The following is a 20,668-nucleotide window of genomic DNA, read 5'->3' on the forward strand; positions in this document are numbered from 1 at the left end:
AATATTAAAAGTAACTTATTACTCCTTTTACCATGGACGTGACCTAAATGTATTTAGTATTACTAATAATGATAACTATAAAAAATATTCCTATTATTATGAAAAATAAGATCATTATTATTTTCAGTGTTATTATTATTGCTATAATACTGATAATAATAGTAATAAATTATTATTGTTATTATTATTTGTGTTAATAATGATAATAATAATAATAAAAGTAACTTACTACTCCTTTTACCTTGGAAGTGACCCAAATGTATTTATTGTTAATATTATTGATAACTTTAAAAATATTCCTAATATTATTAAAAATAAAAAATACTATTATAATATTAATAATTTAAAAAGCAAATTAATACTCCTTTTACCTTGGCAATGACCCAGATTTATTTAGTATTAATATTGATCATAACTATAAAAATATTCATATTATTATTAAAAATAAATAATGGTTGCTGTTATTATTATTATTATGTTCAATGTTATTTTTATTTATTCTATTATTATTGTTATTATTATTTTTTTTAATAATGATAATAATAATAATAAAAGTAACTTACTACTCCTTTTAACTTGGAAGTGACCCAAATGTATTTACTGTTAATATTATTGATAACTTTACAAATATTCCTAATATTATTAAAAATAAAAATACTATTATTATTATTGCTATAATATAAAAAAATGTAATATTTTATTATTATTATTTAATTAATAATAATAATAATAATAATAATAATGGTAGAAATAATATTAATACTTTAAAAAGCAAATTAATACTCCTTTTACTTTGGCAATGACCCAGATTTATTTAGTATTAATATTAATCATAACTTATTATTTTCAATGTTATTAGTATTGCTATATAATAACTGATAATAATAGTAATAAATTATTATTGTTATTATTATTTCTGTTAATAATGATAATAGAAATAATAAAAGTAACTTAATACTCCTTTTAACTTGGAAGTGACCCAAATGTATTTACTGTTAATATTAATTATAACTTTCAAAATATTCCTAATATTAATAAAAATAAAAATACTATTATTATTATTATTATTATTATTATTAATATTGCTATAATGTAAAAAAAATGTAATATTTTATTATTGCTATTTTCAACAATAAAAATGGTAGAAATAATATTAATAATTTAAAAAGCAAATAATACTCCTTTTACCTTGGCAATGACCCAGATTTATTTAGTATTAATATTAATCATAACTATAAAAATATTCATATTATTATTAAAAATAAGATTATTATTATTTTCAATGTTATTATTATTGCTATAATACTGATAATACTTGTAATAAATTATTATTGTTATTATTATTTTTGTTAATAATGATAATAATTATAATAAAAGTAACTTACTACTCCTTTTAACTTAGAAGTGACCCAAATGTATTTACTGTTAATATTATTGATAAATTTAAAAATATTCCTAATATTATTAAAAATAAAAATACTATTATTATTATTATTATTGCTATAATATAAAAAATGTAATATTTTAATATTATTACTTTCATTAATATTAATGGTAGAAATAATATTAATAATTTCAAAAGCAAATTAATACTCCTTTTACCTTGGCAATGACCCAGATTTTTTTGTATTAATATTAATTATAACTATAAAAATATTGATATTATTATTAAAAAAAAGATTATTATTATTTTCAATGTTATTATTATTGCTATAATACTGATAATAATAGTAATAAATTATTATTGCTATTATTATTTTTGTTAATAATGATAATAATAATAAAAATAAAAGTAACTTACTACTCCTTTTAACTTAGAAGTGACCCAAATGTATTAACTTTTAATATTATTGATAACTTTAAAAATATTCCTAATATTATTAAAAATAAAAATACTATTATTATTATTATTATTATTATTATTATTGCTATAATATAAAAATGTAATATTTTATTATTATTACTTTCATTAATAATAATGGTAGAAATAATATTAAGAATTTCAAAAGCAAATTAATACTCCTTTTACCTTGGCAATGACCCAGATTTATTTAGTATTAATATTAATCATAACTATAAAAATATTCATATTATTATTAAAAATAAATGATGGTTGCTGTTATAATTATTATTATGTTCAATGTTATTTTTATTATTGCTAAAATATTTCTAATAATAGTGAAATATTGTTATTTTCATTAATAAAAATGATGATAATAGTAATAGTAACAACTATAATAAAAACATTTTATTACTAGCAGTAAGAGTAAAAGTATTAAGAAAAATAGATTATACAATATTTTTTATTATTATTATTATTCTTGTATTATTTCTATTATTTCTATTATGAGAATAATAATATTATAATTAATATTAATAATTTAACTATCATTACAAAACTAAGAACATCATTATTATTATTGCTATCATTATTGCTATTATTATTAATAATAATTCAAAAAATATTTTTATTATTACTACTCTCACTGCTATTATTATTAGGATTATTATTATATGATTTATATGGGGGTATGATGTTGTTTGTTAGCCAGTTCTTCAGAAATCTCCGGGAACGCCCATTTCCTCCTCCGCCCCTCCTCTCTAATAATAGCTCCATGTCTGATTCATCCTCCATCCCTGCCCCTTTCCTCCTTCGTCCCCGCCCCTTTCCTCCTCTGTCCCCGCCCCTCTCTTCCTCTCGCCTTCATCCACCCGCAGCGATCTTACTCGTAGGCTCCTCCCCCTTCCCCTCCCCTTTCCCCAGAGCTGTCAATCGATCTCTCGGCGCTCCGTTCTCAGCCTGGGTCAGGTGGCCGGGGATCGCCGATCTGTGGATTCGGGAGTGACAGCCATGGCGTCCAGGAGAGAAGGAGGAGGAGGGAGGGACGCCGGGCAGCGGGGTATGACAGCACCGGGAGCTCTGACACTGCGCTTTCTTCTATGGGAGCACCGAAAAGGGCAGACAGGAAGAGGGGCCCAGAATGTGTGTGCGGGGGAGGGGTGTAACAATTATTATGGGGGTTATGGAGGGTGCTCTGAGGATGGGGAGGGGTGATAGCAAGCACAAGGAGCAACATGGAGGGTGTAGAGGGTACACTGAGGATGGGGTAGTATGGAGGGTGTAGAGAGTACACTGAGGATGGGTAGTATGGAGGGTGTAGAGGGTACACTGAGGATGGGTAGTATGGAGGGTGTAGAGGGTACACTGAGGATGGGTAGTATGGAGGGTGTAGAGAGTACACTGAGGATGGGTAGTATGGAGGGTGTAGAGGGTACACTGAGGATGGGTAGTATGGAGGGTGTAGAGGGTACACTGAGGATGGGTAGTATGGAGGGTGTAGAGAGTACACTGAGGATGGGTAGTATGGAGGGTGTAGAGAGTACACTGAGGATGGGTAGTATGGAGGGTGTAGAGGGTACACTGAGGATGGGTAGTATGGAGGGTGTAGAGGGTACACTGAGGATGGGTAGTATGGAGGGTGTAGAGGGTACACTGAGGATGGGTAGTATGGAGGGTGTAGAGGGTACACTGAGGATGGGTAGTATGGAGGGTGTAGAGGGTACACTGAGGATGGGTAGTATGGAGGGTGTAGAGGGTACACTGAGGATGGGTAGTATGGAGGGTGTAGAGAGTACACTGAGGATGGGTAGTATGGAGGGTGTAGAGGGTACACTGAGGATGGGTAGTATGGAGGGTGTAGAGGGTACACTGAGGATGGGTAGTATGGAGGGTGTAGAGTACACTGAGGATGGGTAGTATGGAGGGTGTAGAGGGTACACTGAGGATGGGTAGTATGGAGGGTGTAGAGGGTACACTGAGGATGGGTAGTATGGAGGGTGTAGAGGGTACACTGAGGATGGGTAGTATGGAGGGTGTAGAGGGTACACTGAGGATGGGTAGTATGGAGGGTGTAGAGTACACTGAGGATGGGTAGTATGGAGGGTGTAGAGGGTACACTGAGGATGGGTAGTATGGAGGGTGTAGAGGGTACACTGAGGATGGGTAGTATGGAGGGTGTAGAGGGTACACTGAGGATGGGTAGTATGGAGGGTGTAGAGGGTACACTGAGGATGGGTAGTATGGAGGGTGTAGAGTACACTGAGGATGGGTAGTATGGAGGGTGTAGAGGGTACACTGAGGATGGGTAGTATGGAGGGTGTAGAGGGTACACTGAGGATGGGTAGTATGGAGGGTGTAGAGAGTACACTGAGGATGGGTAGTATGGAGGGTGTAGAGGGTACACTGAGGATGGGTAGTATGGAGGGTGTAGAGAGTACACTGAGGATGGGTAGTATGGAGGGTGTAGAGGGTACACTGAGGATGGGGTAGTATGGAGGGTGTAGAGGGTACACTGAGGATGGGTAGTATGGAGGGTGTAGAGAGTACACTGAGGATGGGTAGTATGGAGGGTGTAGAGGGTACACTGAGGATGGGTAGTATGGAGGGTGTAGAGAGTACACTGAGGATGGGTAGTATGGAGGGTGTAGAGAGTACACTGAGGATGGGTAGTATGGAGGGTGTAGAGGGTACACTGAGGATGGGTAGTATGGAGGGTGTAGAGGGTACACTGAGGATGGGTAGTATGGAGGGTGTAGAGTACACTGAGGATGGGTAGTATGGAGGGTGTAGAGGGTACACTGAGGATGGGGTAGTATGGAGGGTGTAGAGAGTACACTGAGGATGGGTAGTATGGAGGGTGTAGAGGGTACACTGAGGATGGGGTAGTATGGAGGGTGTAGAGAGTACACTGAGGATGGGTAGTATGGAGGGTGTAGAGGGTACACTGAGGATGGGTAGTATGGAGGGTGTAGAGGGTACACTGAGGATGGGTAGTATGGAGGGTGTAGAGGGTACACTGAGGATGGGTAGTATGGAGGGTGTAGAGAGTACACTGAGGATGGGTAGTATGGAGGGTGTAGAGTACACTGAGGATGGGTAGTATGGAGGGTGTAGAGGGTACACTGAGGATGGGTAGTATGGAGGGTGTAGAGTACACTGAGGATGGGTAGTATGGAGGGTGTAGAGGGTACACTGAGGATGGGGTAGTATGGAGGGTGTAGAGAGTACACTGAGGATGGGTAGTATGGAGGGTGTAGAGGGTACACTGAGGATGGGGTAGTATGGAGGGTGTAGAGAGTACACTGAGGATGAGTAGTATGGAGGGTGAAGAGGGTACACTGAGGATGGGGTAGTATGGAGGGTGTAGAGGGTACACTGAGGATGGGGTAGTATGGAGGGTGTAGAGGGTACACTGAGGATGGGGTAGTATGGAGGGTGTAGAGGGTACACTGAGGATGGGTAGTATGGAGGGTGTAGAGGGTACACTGAGGATGGGTAGTATGGAGGGTGTAGAGAGTACACTGAGGATGGGTAGTATGGAGGGTGTAGAGGGTACACTGAGGATGGGTAGTATGGAGGGTGTAGAGGGTACACTGAGGATGGGTAGTATGGAGGGTGTAGAGGGTACACTGAGGATGGGTAGTATGGAGGGTGTAGAGGGTACACTGAGGATGGGGTAGTATGGAGGGTGTAGAGGGTACACTGAGGATGGGTAGTATGGAGGGTGTAGAGTACACTGAGGATGGGTAGTATGGAGGGTGTAGAGGGTACACTGAGGATGGGTAGTATGGAGGGTGTAGAGGGTACACTGAGGATGGGTAGTATGGAGGGTGTAGAGGGTACACTGAGGATGGGTAGTATGGAGGGTGTAGAGGGTACACTGAGGATGGGTAGTATGGAGGGTGTAGAGGGTACACTGAGGATGGGTAGTATGGAGGGTGTAGAGGGTACACTGAGGATGGGTAGTATGGAGGGTGTAGAGGGTACACTGAGGATGGGTAGTATGGAGGGTGTAGAGGGTACACTGAGGATGGGTAGTATGGAGGGTGTAGAGGGTACACTGAGGATGGGTAGTATGGAGGGTGTAGAGAGTACACTGAGGATGGGTAATATGGAGGGTGTAGAGGGTACACTGAGGATGGGTAGTATGGAGGGTGTAGAGGGTACACTGAGGATGGGTAGTATGGAGGGTGTAGAGGGTACACTGAGGATGGGTAGTATGGAGGGTGTAGAGGGTACACTGAGGATGGGGTAGTATGGAGGGTGTAGAGGGTACACTGAGGATGGGTAGTATGGAGGGTGTAGAGAGTACACTGAGGATGGGTAGTATGGAGGGTGTAGAGGGTACACTGAGGATGGGTAGTATGGAGGGTGTAGAGGGTACACTGAGGATGGGTAGTATGGAGGGTGTAGAGGGTACACTGAGGATGGGTAGTATGGAGGGTGTAGAGGGTACACTGAGGATGGGTAGTATGGAGGGTGTAGAGGGTACACTGAGGATGGGTAGTATGGAGGGTGTAGAGGGTACACTGAGGATGGGTAGTATGGAGGGTGTAGAGGGTACACTGAGGATGGGGTAGTATGGAGGGTGTAGAGGGTACACTGAGGATGGGTAGTATGGAGGGTGTAGAGGGTACACTGAGGATGGGTAGTATGGAGGGTGTAGAGGGTACACTGAGGATGGGTAGTATGGAGGGTGTAGAGGGTACACTGAGGATGGGTAGTATGGAGGGTGTAGAGAGTACACTGAGGATGGGGTAGTATGGAGGGTGTAGAGAGTACACTGAGGATGGGTAGAATGGAGGGTGTAGAGAGTACACTGAGGATGGGTAGTATGGAGGGTGTAGAGGGTACACTGAGGATGGGGTAGTATGGAGGGTGTAGAGAGTACACTGAGGATGGGTAGTATGGAGGGTGTAGAGGGTACACTGAGGATGGGTAGTATGGAGGGTGTAGAGGATACACTGAGGATGGGTAGTATGGAGGGTGTAGAGGGTACACTGAGGATGGGTAGTATGGAGGGTGTAGAGGGTACACTGAGGATGGGTAGTATGGAGGGTGTAGAGGGTACACTGAGGATGGGTAGTATGGAGGGTGTAGAGGGTACACTGAGGATGGGTAGTATGGAGGGTGTAGAGAGTACACTGAGGATGGGTAGTATGGAGGGTGTAGAGAGTACACTGAGGATGGGTAGTATGGAGGGTGTAGAGAGTACACTGAGGATGGGTAGTATGGAGGGTGTAGAGGGTACACTGAGGATGGGTAGTATGGAGGGTGTAGAGGGTACACTGAGGATGGGTAGAATGGAGGGTGTAGAGGGTATACTGAGGATGGGTAGTATGGAGGGTGTAGAGAGTACACTGAGGATGGGTAGTATGGAGGGTGTAGAGGGTACACTGAGGATGGGTAATATGGAGGGTGTAGAGGGTACACTGAGGATGGGTAATATGGAGGGTGTAGAGGGTACACTGAGGATGGGTAGTATGGAGGGTGTAGAGGGTACACTGAGGATGGGTAGTATGGAGGGTGTAGAGGGTACACTGAGGATGGGTAGTATGGAGGGTGTAGAGGGTACACTGAGGATGGGTAGTATGGAGGGTGTAGAGGGTACACTGAGGATGGGTAGTATGGAGGGTGTAGAGGGTACACTGAGGATGGGCAGTATGGAGGGTGTAGAGGGTACACTGAGGATGGGTAGTATGGAGGGTGTAGAGAGTACACTGAGGATGGGTAGTATGGAGGGTGTAGAGAGTACACTGAGGATGGGTAGCATGGAGGGTGTAGAGGGTACACTGAGGATGGGTAGTATGGAGGGTGTAGAGGGTACACTGAGGATGGGGTAGTATGGAGGGTGTAGAGAGTACACTGAGGATGGGTAGTATGGAGGGTGTAGAGAGTACACTGAGGATGGGTAGAATGGAGGGTGTAGAGAGTACACTGAGGATGGGTAGTATGGAGGGTGTAGAGAGTACACTGAGGATGGGTAGTATGGAGGGTGTAGAGGATACACTGAGGATGGGTAGTATGGAGGGTGTAGAGAGTACACTGAGGATGGGTAGAATGGAGGGTGTAGAGAGTACACTGAGGATGGGTAGTATGGAGGGTGTAGAGAGTACACTGAGGATGGGTAGTATGGAGGGTGTAGAGGATACACTGAGGATGGGTAGTATGGAGGGTGTAGAGGGTACATTGAGGATGGGTAGTATGGAGGGTGTAGAGTACACTGAGGATGGGGTAGTATGGAGGGTGTAGAGAGTACACTGAGGATGGGTAGTATGGAGGGTGTAGAGGGTACACTGAGGATGGGTAGTATGGAGGGTGTAGAGTACACTGAGGATGGGTAGTATGGAGGGTGTAGAGAGTACACTGAGGATGGGTAGTATGGAGGGTGTAGAGTACACTGAGGATGGGTAGTATGGAGGGTGTAGAGGGTACACTGAGGATGGGTAGTATGGAGGGTGTAGAGGGTACACTGAGGATGGGTAGTATGGAGGGTGTAGAGGGTACACTGAGGATGGGTAGTATGGAGGGTGTAGAGGGTACACTGAGGATGGGGTAGTATGGAGGCTGTAGAGAGTACACTGAGGATGGGTAGTATGGAGGGTGTAGAGAGTACACTGAGGATGGGTAGAATGGAGGGTGTAGAGAGTACACTGAGGATGGGGTAGTATGGAGGGTGTAGAGGGTACACTGAGGATGGGTAGTATGGAGGGTGTAGAGGGTACACTGAGGATGGGTAGTATGGAGGGTGTAGAGGGTACACTGAGGATGGGTAGTATGGAGGGTGTAGAGAGTACACTGAGGATGGGGTAGTATGGAGGGTGTAGAGAGTACACTGAGGATGGGGTAGTATGGAGGGTGTAGAGGGTACACTGAGGATGGGTAGTATGGAGGGTGTAGAGTACACTGAGGATGGGTAGTATGGAGGGTGTAGAGGATACACTGAGGATGGGTAGTATGGAGGGTGTAGAGGGTACACTGAGGATGGGTAGTATGGAGGGTGTAGAGGGTACACTGAGGATGGGTAGTATGGAGGGTGTAGAGAGTACACTGAGGATGGGTAGTATGGAGGGTGTAGAGAGTACACTGAGGATGGGTAGTATGGAGGGTGTAGAGGGTACACTGAGGATGGGTAGTATGGAGGGTGTAGAGGGTACACTGAGGATGGGTAGTATGGAGGGTGTAGAGAGTACACTGAGGATGGGTAGTATGGAGGGTGTAGAGGGTACACTGAGGATGGGTAGTATGGAGGGTGTAGAGGGTACACTGAGGATGGGTAGTATGGAGGGTGTAGAGGGTACACTGAGGATGGGCAGTATGGAGGGTGTAGAGGGTACACTGAGGATGGGTAGTATGGAAGGTGTAGAGAGTACACTGAGGATGGGTAGTATGGAGGGTGTAGAGGGTACACTGAGGATGGGTAGTATGGAGGGTGTAGAGGGTACACTGAGGATGGGGTAGTATGGAGGGTGTAGAGGGTACACTGAGGATGGGTAGTATGGAGGGTGTAGAGGGTACACTGAGGATGGGTAATATGGAGGGTGTAGAGGGTACACTGAGGATGGGTAGTATGGAGGGTGTAGAGGGTACACTGAGGATGGGTAGTATGGAGGGTGTAGAGGGTACACTGAGGATGGGTAGTATGGAGGGTGTAGAGGGTACACTGAGGATGGGTAGTATGGAGGGTGTAGAGGGTACACTGAGGATGGGGTAGTATGGAGGGTGTAGAGGGTACACTGAGGATGGGTAATATGGAGGGTGTAGAGGGTACACTGAGGATGGGTAGTATGGAGGGTGTAGAGGGTACACTGAGGATGGGTAGTATGGAGGGTGTAGAGGGTACACTGAGGATGGGGTAGTATGGAGGGTGTAGAGGGTACACTGAGGATGGGTAGTATGGAGGGTGTAGAGGGTACACTGAGGATGGGTAGTATGGAGGGTGTAGAGGGTACACTGAGGATGGGGTAGTATGGAGGGTGTAGAGGGTACACTGAGGTATTAAAGGGATAACACAATGGGCATTGAAAATGAGGTACAGGGTGCGCTAAGTACATGGCAGAAGGTACAGCATACATAGAGCACGGGGTAGAGGATACTAGATATGCTTTGGAAGGTGGATAAAGGGTACACAGAGGACAGGGCAGAGGGTACAGGACATGATGGGGTAGTGAGTACAAAATATGCTGAGAACAGGCAGAGGATAAAGTATACACTGAGAATGGCAGAGAGGATACATGGTTTGCGGAGTATGTAGTAGTAGAGTACAGGATACACTGAGGATGGTGCAGAGCGCACAGAGTATTCTGAGCTCCAGGCAGAGGGTACAGGGAGGACGGGTAGAGTCTACAATGAGGATGCGGCAGAGGGTACAGTGTTCTTGGAGGATGGTGCAGAGGGTACAGTAAGGATGCGGCAGAGGGTACAGGATACATTGAGGACGGGACAGAGGGTACAGTGAGGATGGTGCAGAGGGTTCAGGATGCACTGAGGATTGTGCAGAGGGTGCAGATTACATTGAGGACGGGGCAGAGGGTACAGGGTACGCGGTGGAGGGGCAGAGGGTACAGGGTACGCGGTGGAGGGGCAGAGGGTACAGGGTACGCGGTGGAGGGGGCATGGGGTACAGGGTTCGTGGAGGACGGGGCAGGGGGTACAGGGTACGCGGGGGATGGGCCAGAGGGTATAGGGTTCGCAGAGGACGGGGCAGGGGGTACAGGGTACGCGGAGGTCAGGGCAGAGGGTACAGGATACACTGAGGTCAGGGCAGAGGGTACAGGGTACACTGAGGTCAGGGCAGAGGGTACAGGGTGCCCTGAGGTCAGGGCAGAGGGTACATGGTACACTGAGGAGGGGCAGAGGGTACAGGTTACACTGAGAATGGGGCAGGGGATACAGGATACAATGATGGTGCAGGGGGTACAGGATACACTGAGGATAGGGCAGAGGGTACAGGGTACACTTAGGAGGGGCAGAGGGTACATGGTACACTGAGAATGGGGCAGGGGATACAGGATACACAGATGTCAGGGCAGAGGGTACAGGGTACACTGAGAATGGGGCAGAGGGTACAGGGTACACTTAGGAGGGGCAGAGGGTACAGGGTACACTGAGAATGGGGCAGGGGATACAGGGTACAATGATGGAGCAGGGGGTACAGGATACACTGAGGACATGACAGAGGATACACTGAGGTCAGGGCAGAGAGTACAGGGATAGCAACCAATCAGCATCCGGGTTTTATTGCCAAAGCTTAATTGAACAAGCTGAAGTTAGAAGCTGATTGGCTACCAGATTCTGCGTGCTCCAGTTTTAGTAAATCTCCCCCTAAGGGTCCTTTCCACCCGACAAACTCAGTTTTGCTCAGCGGGGGGGGGGGGGGTCAATCGTCCGATCCCTGCTGAGCAGGCGGATGACAGCTCTGTCTCCCCTCACTGTGCAGAGACGGACCTATCAGAGCCCTGCTCTCCTCTATGGGAGATTGGATGAAAACAAACCGCCTGTCCAGTTTTCATCCGATCCGCCGGATGGATTGAAAATCGGGTTACCATCCGTCTGGATTTCACGTTTTGGATCGGGTGGCAGCGGGCATCGCACCACTGACATCCTCTGCTCCATAGGGGTGCATGGAGCATCCGATCAGGTCTGCCTGAAAAACTGACAGGGACCGGATCAGGAAATCCCATCTAAAAGGGGTCTTTGGTATTATGATGTCAATCTTGAGGTCCGACTTGAGTTTCTGGAATTCTTGTCCTTGTGAAGGAGGACTCAGTCCCCTATCCCCGCAGGAGGGCTCAGTCCCCTATCCCCGCAGGAGGGCTCAGTCCCCTATCCCCGCAGGAGGGCTCAGTGCCCTATCCCCGCAGGAGGACTCAGTCCCCTATCCCCGCAGGAGGGCTCAGTCCCCTATCCCCGCAGGAGGACTCGGTCCCCTATCCCCGCAGGAGGACTCGGTCCCCTATCCCCGGAGGAGGGCTCAGTCCCCTATCCCCGCAGGAGGGCTCAGTCCCCTATCCCCGCAGGAGGGCTCAGTCCCCTATCCCCGCAGGAGGGCTCAGTCCCCTATCCCCGCAGGAGGACTCAGTCCCCTATCCCCGCAGGAGGGCTCAGTCCCCTATCCCCGCAGGAGGGCTCAGTCCCCTATCCCCGCAGGAGGACTCGGTCCCCTATCCCCGCAGGAGGACTCGGTCCCCTATCCCCGCAGGAGGACTCGGTCCCCTATCCCCGCAGGAGGGCTCAGTCCCCTATCCCCGCAGGAGGGCTCAGTCCCCTATCCCCGCAGCAGGACTCAGTCCCCTATCCCCGCAGGATTGCTTGGTCCCCTATCCCCGCAGCAGGACTCAGTCCCCTATCCCCGCAGGATTGCTTGGTCCCCTATCCCCGCAGCAGGACTCAGTCCCCTATCCCCGCAGCAGGACTCAGTCCCCTATCCCCGCAGCGGGGCTCGGTCGCCTATCCCCGCAGCGGGGCTCGGTCGCCTATCCCCGCAGCGGGGCTCGGTCGCCTATCCCCGCAGCAGGACTCGGTCCCCTATCCCCGCAGCAGGGCTCGGTCCCCTATCCCCGCAGGAGGGCTCAGGGCTCAGTCCCCTATCCCCACTCTTTGCCGCTCTCCACTGAGCAATGCAACGCAGAAATAAATTCTTTCAGAGGAATTTCAGGTTCTCATAAAATTATCTTTGGTTCCTCAGCTCCGTCTGCAGCCCTGTAAGGTGCGGCGTGTCCAGATGTCACTCCGAGCGATCCCCAGCCACCCACAGCGTCAGTCATGGCATCGCACTACAACGCCCCATTCGATGAGCAGGGAGAGGTGAGAGAGGGCTTCCTGTGCCCCTTGTGCCGGAAGGATCTCCAGTCTTTCTACCAGCTGCAGTCCCACTATGAAGAGGAACACTCCAGTGAGGACCGAGACGTCAAGGGGCAGCTAAAAAGTGAGTACTGTGCCTAACCCCCACCTCAATACCGGCCACTTTACCCCCCCCCCCCTCCTGCCCAGGCCAATTTTCCGCTTTCAGCGCTGTCACACTTTGAATAAAAATTGCGCGGTCATGCAACACTGTATCCACATGACATTTTTATCATTTTTTTCACACACAGAGAACTTTCTTTTGGTGGTATTTAACCACTTACGCCCCGGAAGATTTTACCCCCTTCCTGACCAGGCCCTATTTTACGATTCGGCACTGCGTGACTTTAACGGACAATTGCGCGGTCGTGCGACGCTGTACCCAAATGAAATTGACGTCCTTTTTTTTCTAACAAACAGAGCTTTCTTTTGGTGGTATTTGATCACCTGTGCGATTTTGTATTTTTTGAGCTATAAACAAAAGAGCGTAAATTTTGCAAAAATAACAATATTTTTCACATTTTTTTTTTTTTATATGAAATTCCCCCAAAAAAATGTAAAAATCAAAATTTTTTAACATTTTAGGCCAATTTGTTTTCTGCTACATATGTTTGGTAAAAAAAAAATCGCAATAAGCGTATTTTGATTGGTTTGCGCAAAAGTTATTGCGTTTACTAACTAAGGGAAAGATTTTTGTCATTTTTATTTATTTATTTATTTTTTTTTTTTTAACGCGTAATGGCGACGATCTGGAATTTTTTTTGCGCCACTGTGACATTGCGGCGGACAGATCGGACCCCTGACTGACATTTTTGACACTTTTGGGGTTACCAGTGACATTACTACAGTAGTCAGTGCTATAAATATGCACTGTTACTGTAAAAATGACACTGGGAGGGAAGCGATTAACTTTATTGGTGATCAAGGGGTTGAGTGTGTCCCTAGGGGCGTGATTCTAACTGTAAAGGGGCGTGGCTTGTGATGTAACCACAGAGCCTACATAGCAGGATCGTATGATCTCTGTTCTTACACCAGGGAGAATGACAGGCGGCTGTGTTTACATCGGAGCCGCCGGTCACTCGCACGGGGATGTCAGGGAACGAGTGGGGGTGGGAATGCGCCCCCGGCGGCCCGCGCTCGTCCCCTAGAGGCTTTCAGGCGAGCATTGTAGTACTATGTCACTTTGCCTGTGAGGGGCTAACTGCCGCAGTAAATAGTCGTGCGGCGGTCGGCAAGCGGTCGGATGCACAAAACGACATCAGCTCGTGGGAGCGGTCCTGGGGGCGTGTGCTTGCCCCCCACCTAGCAGTGGGGATAACGATGCACAGGAGCGCTGGCACTGATTTGCCGCCAGGCACCCGCGATCGCTCCCCGTTGAGAGAGAAGAATGGTCAGATGTTGTAAACACAGCCGACCGTCCTTCTCCCTGAAATGATCACAGAGCGCCTGTGATCCTCCTATTTAGGATCACAGGTCTCTGTGATCATTTCACAAGCCCCTCCTCCATACAGTTAGTAAACACCCCCTAGGCTCACACTTAACCCTTTGATCACCTCTGGGTTAACCCCTTCCCTGCCAGTGTCATTATTACAGTAACAGTGCATATTTTTAGCACTGAGTGATTACTGTAGTAATGTCACTGGTACCCCCAAAAGTGTCAAAAATGTCAGTTAGGGGTCCGATCTGTCCGCCGTAATCTTGCAGTCCCGCTAAAAATCGCACATCACCACCATTACTAGTAAGAAAGAAAAAAAATGACAAATCTTTCCCCTACTTTGTAGACGCGATAATCAAAATACAATTATTGGGATTTTTTTTTACCAAAACTATGTAGCAGAAAACAAATTGGCCTAAAAAGGAATGTTTGGGGAATGTTATAAAGCAGAAGGTGAAAAATATATATATTTTTTTTTTTTAGAATTGTCATTCTTTTTGTTTTGTTCTGCTCATAGCGCAAACCAATCAAAATATGCTTATTGCGATTTTTTTTTTTTTTTTTTTTTTTTTTCTTTTTACTTTAACAAAAATATGTAGCAGAATATAAATTGGCCTAAAAGGATGAAAAAATGTAGATTTTTTTTTTTCTTTTTCTTCTTTTTTTTTTTTTTTTTTATTGGGAATGTTCTATAGCAGAAAGTAAAAAATATTGTGTTTTTTTTTTTTTTGTTAAAATTGTCGCTCTTTTTTTTTGTTTATAGCGGAAAATCTAAAAATCGCAGAGGTGATCAAATACCACCAAAAGAAATCTATTTGTGGGGGGAAAAAGAACATCAATTTTATTTGGGTACAGCGTCGCACGACCACGCAATTGTCAGTTAAAGTAACGCAGTGCCGAATTGCAATAAATGGCCTGGGGGAAAACCTTCCGGAGCTGAAGTGGTTAAAATCTCCTTCTCCTCTGTAAATCTAAGAAGGGTCCTAAATGAATTTCCTGCTGCAATCCTTCATCTGTTCATATTTCTAGATCTGGTTCACATCGCCAAGAAGGCGAAGAATAAGCTGCTGAAGAAAGATGGAGGGGAGAAGGCTGAAGGTGGATCCCAGGAGCGCTATGAGGCGTACAGTTATGGGGGGGTGGATCCCTGTATGTGGGACCCCCAGGAGATCGGTAAGGAGACCCTTTCACTTGTTCAATTAAGCTTTTCAATTAGGTTTTTGTAAAAAAAAAAAAAAACCAAAAAAAAAAACCACTGTAATAATTTGATCAGCTATATAGGACGTCCCCCAGAGTCCTCCAGCAGAGCAGAGTATTTCAGGAAAGGAGAGTTATAGAGGGAGGAGCAGAGTCCTCCAGCAGAGCAGAGTATTTCAGGAAAGGAGAGTTATAGAGGGAGGAGCAGAGTCCTCCAGCAGAGCAGAGTATTTCAGGAGAGGAGAGTTATAGAGGAAGGAGCAGAGTCCTCCAGCAGTGCAGAGTATTTCAGGAAAGGAGAGTTGTAGAGGAAGGAGCAGAGTCTTCCAGCAGTGCAGAGTATTTCAGGAGAGGAGAGTTATAGAGGAAGAAGCAGAGTCCTCCAGCAGTGCAGGGTATTTCAGGAGAGGAGAGTTATAGAGGAAGGAGCAGAGTCCTCCAGCAGTGCAGAGTATTTCAGGAGAGGAGAGTAAGAGGAAGAAGCAGAGTCTTCCAGCAGTGCAGAGTATTTCAGGAGAGGAGAGTTATAGAGGAAGGAGCAGAGTCCTCCAGCAGTGCAGGGTATTTCAGGAGAGGAGAGTTATAGAGGAAGGAGCAGAGTCCTCCAGCAGTGCAGAGTATTTCAGGAGAGGAGAGTTATAGAGGAAGGAGCAGAGTCCTCCAGCAGTGCAGAGTATTTCAGGAGAGGAGAGTAAGAGGAAGAAGCAGAGTCTTCCAGCAGTGCAGAGTATTTCAGGAGAGGAGAGTTATAGAGGAAGGAGCAGAGTCCTCCAGCAGTGCAGGGTATTTCAGGAGAGGAGAGTTATAGAGGAAGGAGCAGAGTCCTCCAGCAGTGCAGAGTATTTCAGGAGAGGAGAGTTATAGAGGAAGGAGCAGAGTCCTCCAGCAGTGCAGAGTATTTCAGGAGAGGAGAGTAAGAGGAAGAAGCAGAGTCTTCCAGCAGTGCAGAGTATTTCAGGAGAGGAGAGTTATATAGAGGAAGGAGCAGAGTCATCCAGCAGTGCAGAGTATTTCAGGAGAGGAGAGTTATAGAGGAAGGAGCAGAGTCCTCCAGCAGAGCAGAGTATTTCAGGAGTGTTTCCTGTTCCTCTCAGCTATGGCAGATCTGGTGTCAGGTTGCTGACGTTTTCACGCCCTCTATTTAAACATTGATTTAATGTTTGGTCATTGTAATCCGGTGACAGATTTAAGTTCTGTTTTTATCGATGTATTTGGCTTTTATCAGTTCTGGTTGAGTTTATCTCTGTTTTCTGGCAGGTGCGATGCGGACTCACCTCTCTGACTTTAAGAGGCATCGGGCGGCCAGGATAGATCATTATGTGGTGGAAGTCAACAAACTAATCATTCGCTTAGAAAAGGTAAATTATTTCTCTCGCTCTAACGATCGCAGTGATACCTCACATGTGTGGTTTGAACACCGTTTACATATCTGGGCGCGACTTACGTAAGCGTTCGCTTCTGAGCGCAAGCTAACGGGGCAGGGCGCTTTAATTTTTTTATTTTTTACTTTTTCCCTATTTATTTTATCTTTTTTTATTTTATTTTTTTTATTTTTACAGTTTTTTTATTTTTTTTTATCACTTTTATTCCAATTACAAGGAATGTAAACCCTTTTAATAAAAATAAGCATGACAGGACCTCTTTAATGTGAGATCTGGGGTCAAAAAGATCTCACATCTACACTAAAAAAGAAAGTCTTTTTTTTTTTATGATGAAAAAAATTGGCTCTTTAAATCCGTTGCTAGGAAGCGACGAATTACGACGCTCCGGTCCTCCAGGACCATAGAATCAAGTGAGGGCCATCTTGCCCTCACTCGACTTCCTGCCTAGGAGGGGAAAGGACCGGATCGTTTTCACCGCTACCGGTGAACCCTTATGAGCAATTTGCTGCTGGGAACACCCTTATGTTAAAGCGGACCGCCCGCAATTTATAAAAATACCGAGGTTATGGCAGCTATCTGCTGCCATAACCCCGGTATTTAAAGTCAAAGTACCTACGTAAAACTGCGGCAGGCGGTCCGTAAGTGGTTAACTGACAATTGTGCGGTCATGTGACACTGTACCCAAATAAAATTTGTCTTCCCCCCCCCCCCCACAAATAGAGCCTTCTTTTGGCCGTACTTGTTCACCTCTGCATTTTTTTATTTTTTTGCACTATAAACAAAAAAGAAAAGCCTGACAATTTTTGCTAATTTGTATTCTGCTACATATTTTTGGTAAAAAAAAAAAAATCCTAATAATCGTATATTGATTGGTTTTGCGCAAAAGTTATAGCTTCTACAAACCATGGGATATATATATATAATTTTGATATTTCAGTTTTTCTTTTTTAATAAATCTGCAACAATGTCAACAATTCTGTGTTTTTCTGTCAGTATGGGGTGCTATGTGTACATTCATGAGGAAGAAGAATGAACTTAAATGATTTTAGCAAATGGCTGCAATATAACAAAGAGTGAAAAATTTAAGGGGCTCTGAATACTTTCCGTACCCACTGTATATACATATACAAGATCGCCTGCTTTGTTTACACAAGCGGGCGGATCTTCTCACACTTTCCCCGATGATTGGGGAAGAGAGACGGTGATCACCGCCTCTTGTCTTCTGGCCCGACTCCCGCTGTGACTAAGCGAGGGGCGGTAGGGGAAGCCGTCGGCCGCGGCGGAACAGCCTGGAACGCAAATGCCGCCGCCGATACAGGAACTGACGTCAGCAGTGCGAGACAACGTGATGCCACTGCATCCACTGATGGGCAGTACCGCGTATCTGCAGAGGCCCCAGGGACACTGCACTTCATCCCTCTCTTCATTCATCATGCCACATGTGAGCTGAGTGGGGGGGGGGGGTAATTCTTGGGGAAAAAAATAAATAAATATATATTATAATGAGATATTATTTTTTTCCCCCAAGGATTACTCCCCTCCTCCTCTTATGATATATAGATATATATTATTATAATGGGAGGAGGGGAGAAATCCTTGAAAAATAACTGATTAAATGTATATTCTATCTATCTATCTATCTATATATATATTATATATTTTTTTTTTTTCAAGTTTACATTTTCTGATTGCACATAACACTACCTTTTTCCATTACATTTCTTTACATTTGTTTGAAGCAAAGAGTGTTATGGCTTATTTTATTGCCATCTTGTTTTGATGGCCTATTGTTTAGAAGTTGTAAATCTTTAAAATAAAAAAGATTTAGAGAATTGTGATCTTTGTTCTAAGCCAAAAAATTGTGATTCTCATTTTTGCAAGAATCGTGCAGCTCTACCATACATCATGTGTGTGTGTGTATATATATGCGGTTTTAAAAAGCAGACCAAGATGGCAGCGGTATGACGTCACTGGCGTGGCTCCACTACCTATATACATTACATCCGCTTCCCAAATGTCCTCAGTCAGTCGGAGTCAGAGTGTGGAGTAGTGAGGAGAGGATGCTATACATTGTATATATGTGGTTTATAATAGCACTAGTTGTGCTTTTAATATGTGAGTTTCTTTTATCCTTGAGCATTATTACATTTTACATGCAGAGAACACTATTGGTCACATTCTTTGTTTTTTCATGCTATTTAATTATCGGAGCGGCACAAGCAGTGGTGGCACGGTATGTTCGAGAGCCAGTCCTTTTAATAGCCCAGGGGGGGGCAAAAAGTGCATTTTGACCTCAAATTACCTATAGAGGTCAAAAGTTGAAGGTAAGCATTTATTATCCGCATGAGGCAGAAGCGTGCTTGACACTATAGATTAGGGATCGACCAATTATTGGCAAAGCCGATATATCGGGGGCCGATATGCATTTTCCCCGATATATCGGAATCGGCCCCTGAGGTTACTGATATTTCAGGAAAGTGCTTGTACCGGAGTGAAGGCTGCAGCTAGAGGCGTCACCCCGGTACCGGCGTCCATAGCCGACGGTCGGCTGTCTTCTAATAATAACCGATGCGGCTGAGGAGGCGCTCGGCTGTCTTTACAAGGAGGAAGGCGGCGGGAGGGGACGTCCTGCCTGCACGTCCGCCAAAGACAAGACCCGATCAATGCCGCATTTGGCTCTGATCGAGCCTCCATGAAAAAAACCAGAAGTGATGTCATGATATCACTTCGGGTACTTGGTGCCAAATTTAAAAAAAATAACCGCATTCAAAACAGGCAAACTTGGCGTTTTTGAATGCTTTTAAGTGCAGAGGAGGGATTTGGGGTCTTTTAGACCCCCAGATCTCTCCACAACAGTACCTGTGGGGAAAAAAAGAATACAATTTTTAAATGTACAAAAATGTCGGCACATATCGGCCGAAACCGATATGCATCGGCCAAAATATCGGTATTGGTATCGGCAACAAAAAAACAATATCAGTCTATTACTACTAGATGCATGATCTATTGGAAGATGCTGAGCATGTTCTACACCACATGTGTCAAACACAAGGCCCGCGGGCCATTTCATGTGGCCCTCACACCTCTCCTGTAGCTGTGGCACCCCCTCATCTCCACCCCACATTGTGTCAGCAGTAAGCAACAGAGAGGAGGAGGACAGGACTCTTCCTACAGATCCTGCACTTATCTAAGTAGCCGCAGCACCCCCTCATCTCCTCCTCCATTGGACTCACCATGCAGCCGACTCCAGCCCTCCTCTGATTTTACTGTGATGTAAGGGAGGGTGGGGGACTCTTGACTTCTGATAGTGAGGGGGCTCTTTACATCTGATATAGAGGGGATGGGTTGCTCTGCACATCTAATCCTACAGATACAACCGGCCCTTTGGGGGCAATCATAATGCTGATGTGGCCCTCAGTGAAATTGAGTTTGACACCCCTGTTCTACACATTGGTGGTTGGAAGCACATAATATCTTTATGGACTTTTTTTATATCATGGACTTTTGGTATTTTTAAGTGATTGATACAATTTTATGTTGAGTTGTGCTATATAATTTTGTATGTTTACACATTTATGCCAGCAGTTGTAAAATCTCAACAAAGTATGGCACGGTGACTGCTCCGCTCTTGTGACTTGTCCGCCATTGTTATTTTTGGACTTCAGGAACTAAGTTTATTTTGTTTTCATCTGTCTCTAGCTCACATCATTTGACCGCATGAACACAGACTCTGCCAAGATAAGAGGTAGGCCCGGCTTTATATCGGTCTCAATGGCTGCAGCCAAAACTTGAAACTTTAAGTTGTGCCTTTTTCTGTTCCCCAGCCATAGAGCGTTCCGTGGTACCGTGGGTGAATGACCAGGATGTTCCCTTCTGTCCGGATTGCGGCAATAAGTTTACCATCCGCAACAGACGCCATCACTGCCGACTATGTGGTTCCATCATGTGCAGAAAATGCACCGAGCTCGTCAC

General features: G+C 45.1%; 1 protein-coding gene across 1 annotated transcript in view; it reads left to right on the forward strand.

Moving 5' to 3' along the window:
- Positions 1–2,836: 2,836 nt before the first annotated feature.
- The window catches only part of RBSN (rabenosyn, RAB effector), a 38,070-nt gene continuing 20,238 nt past the window's right edge, over positions 2,837–20,668 (forward strand). Inside the window, exons 1-6 of the mRNA XM_082266643.1 lie at positions 2,837–2,900; positions 12,540–12,767; positions 15,147–15,290; positions 16,572–16,672; positions 20,396–20,441; positions 20,521–20,668. The exon at positions 20,521–20,668 is cut by the window's right edge and continues 14 nt beyond it. Of these exons, the coding sequence (XP_082122769.1) occupies positions 12,605–12,767; positions 15,147–15,290; positions 16,572–16,672; positions 20,396–20,441; positions 20,521–20,668 (602 nt within the window). The 5' untranslated portion in view covers positions 2,837–2,900; positions 12,540–12,604. The remainder of the gene's footprint in view (positions 2,901–12,539; positions 12,768–15,146; positions 15,291–16,571; positions 16,673–20,395; positions 20,442–20,520) is intronic.

This window comes from Pelophylax lessonae (assembly GCF_965119305.1).
Source record: "Pelophylax lessonae genome assembly, chromosome: 8".
Lineage (NCBI taxonomy): Eukaryota > Metazoa > Chordata > Amphibia > Anura > Ranidae > Pelophylax > Pelophylax lessonae.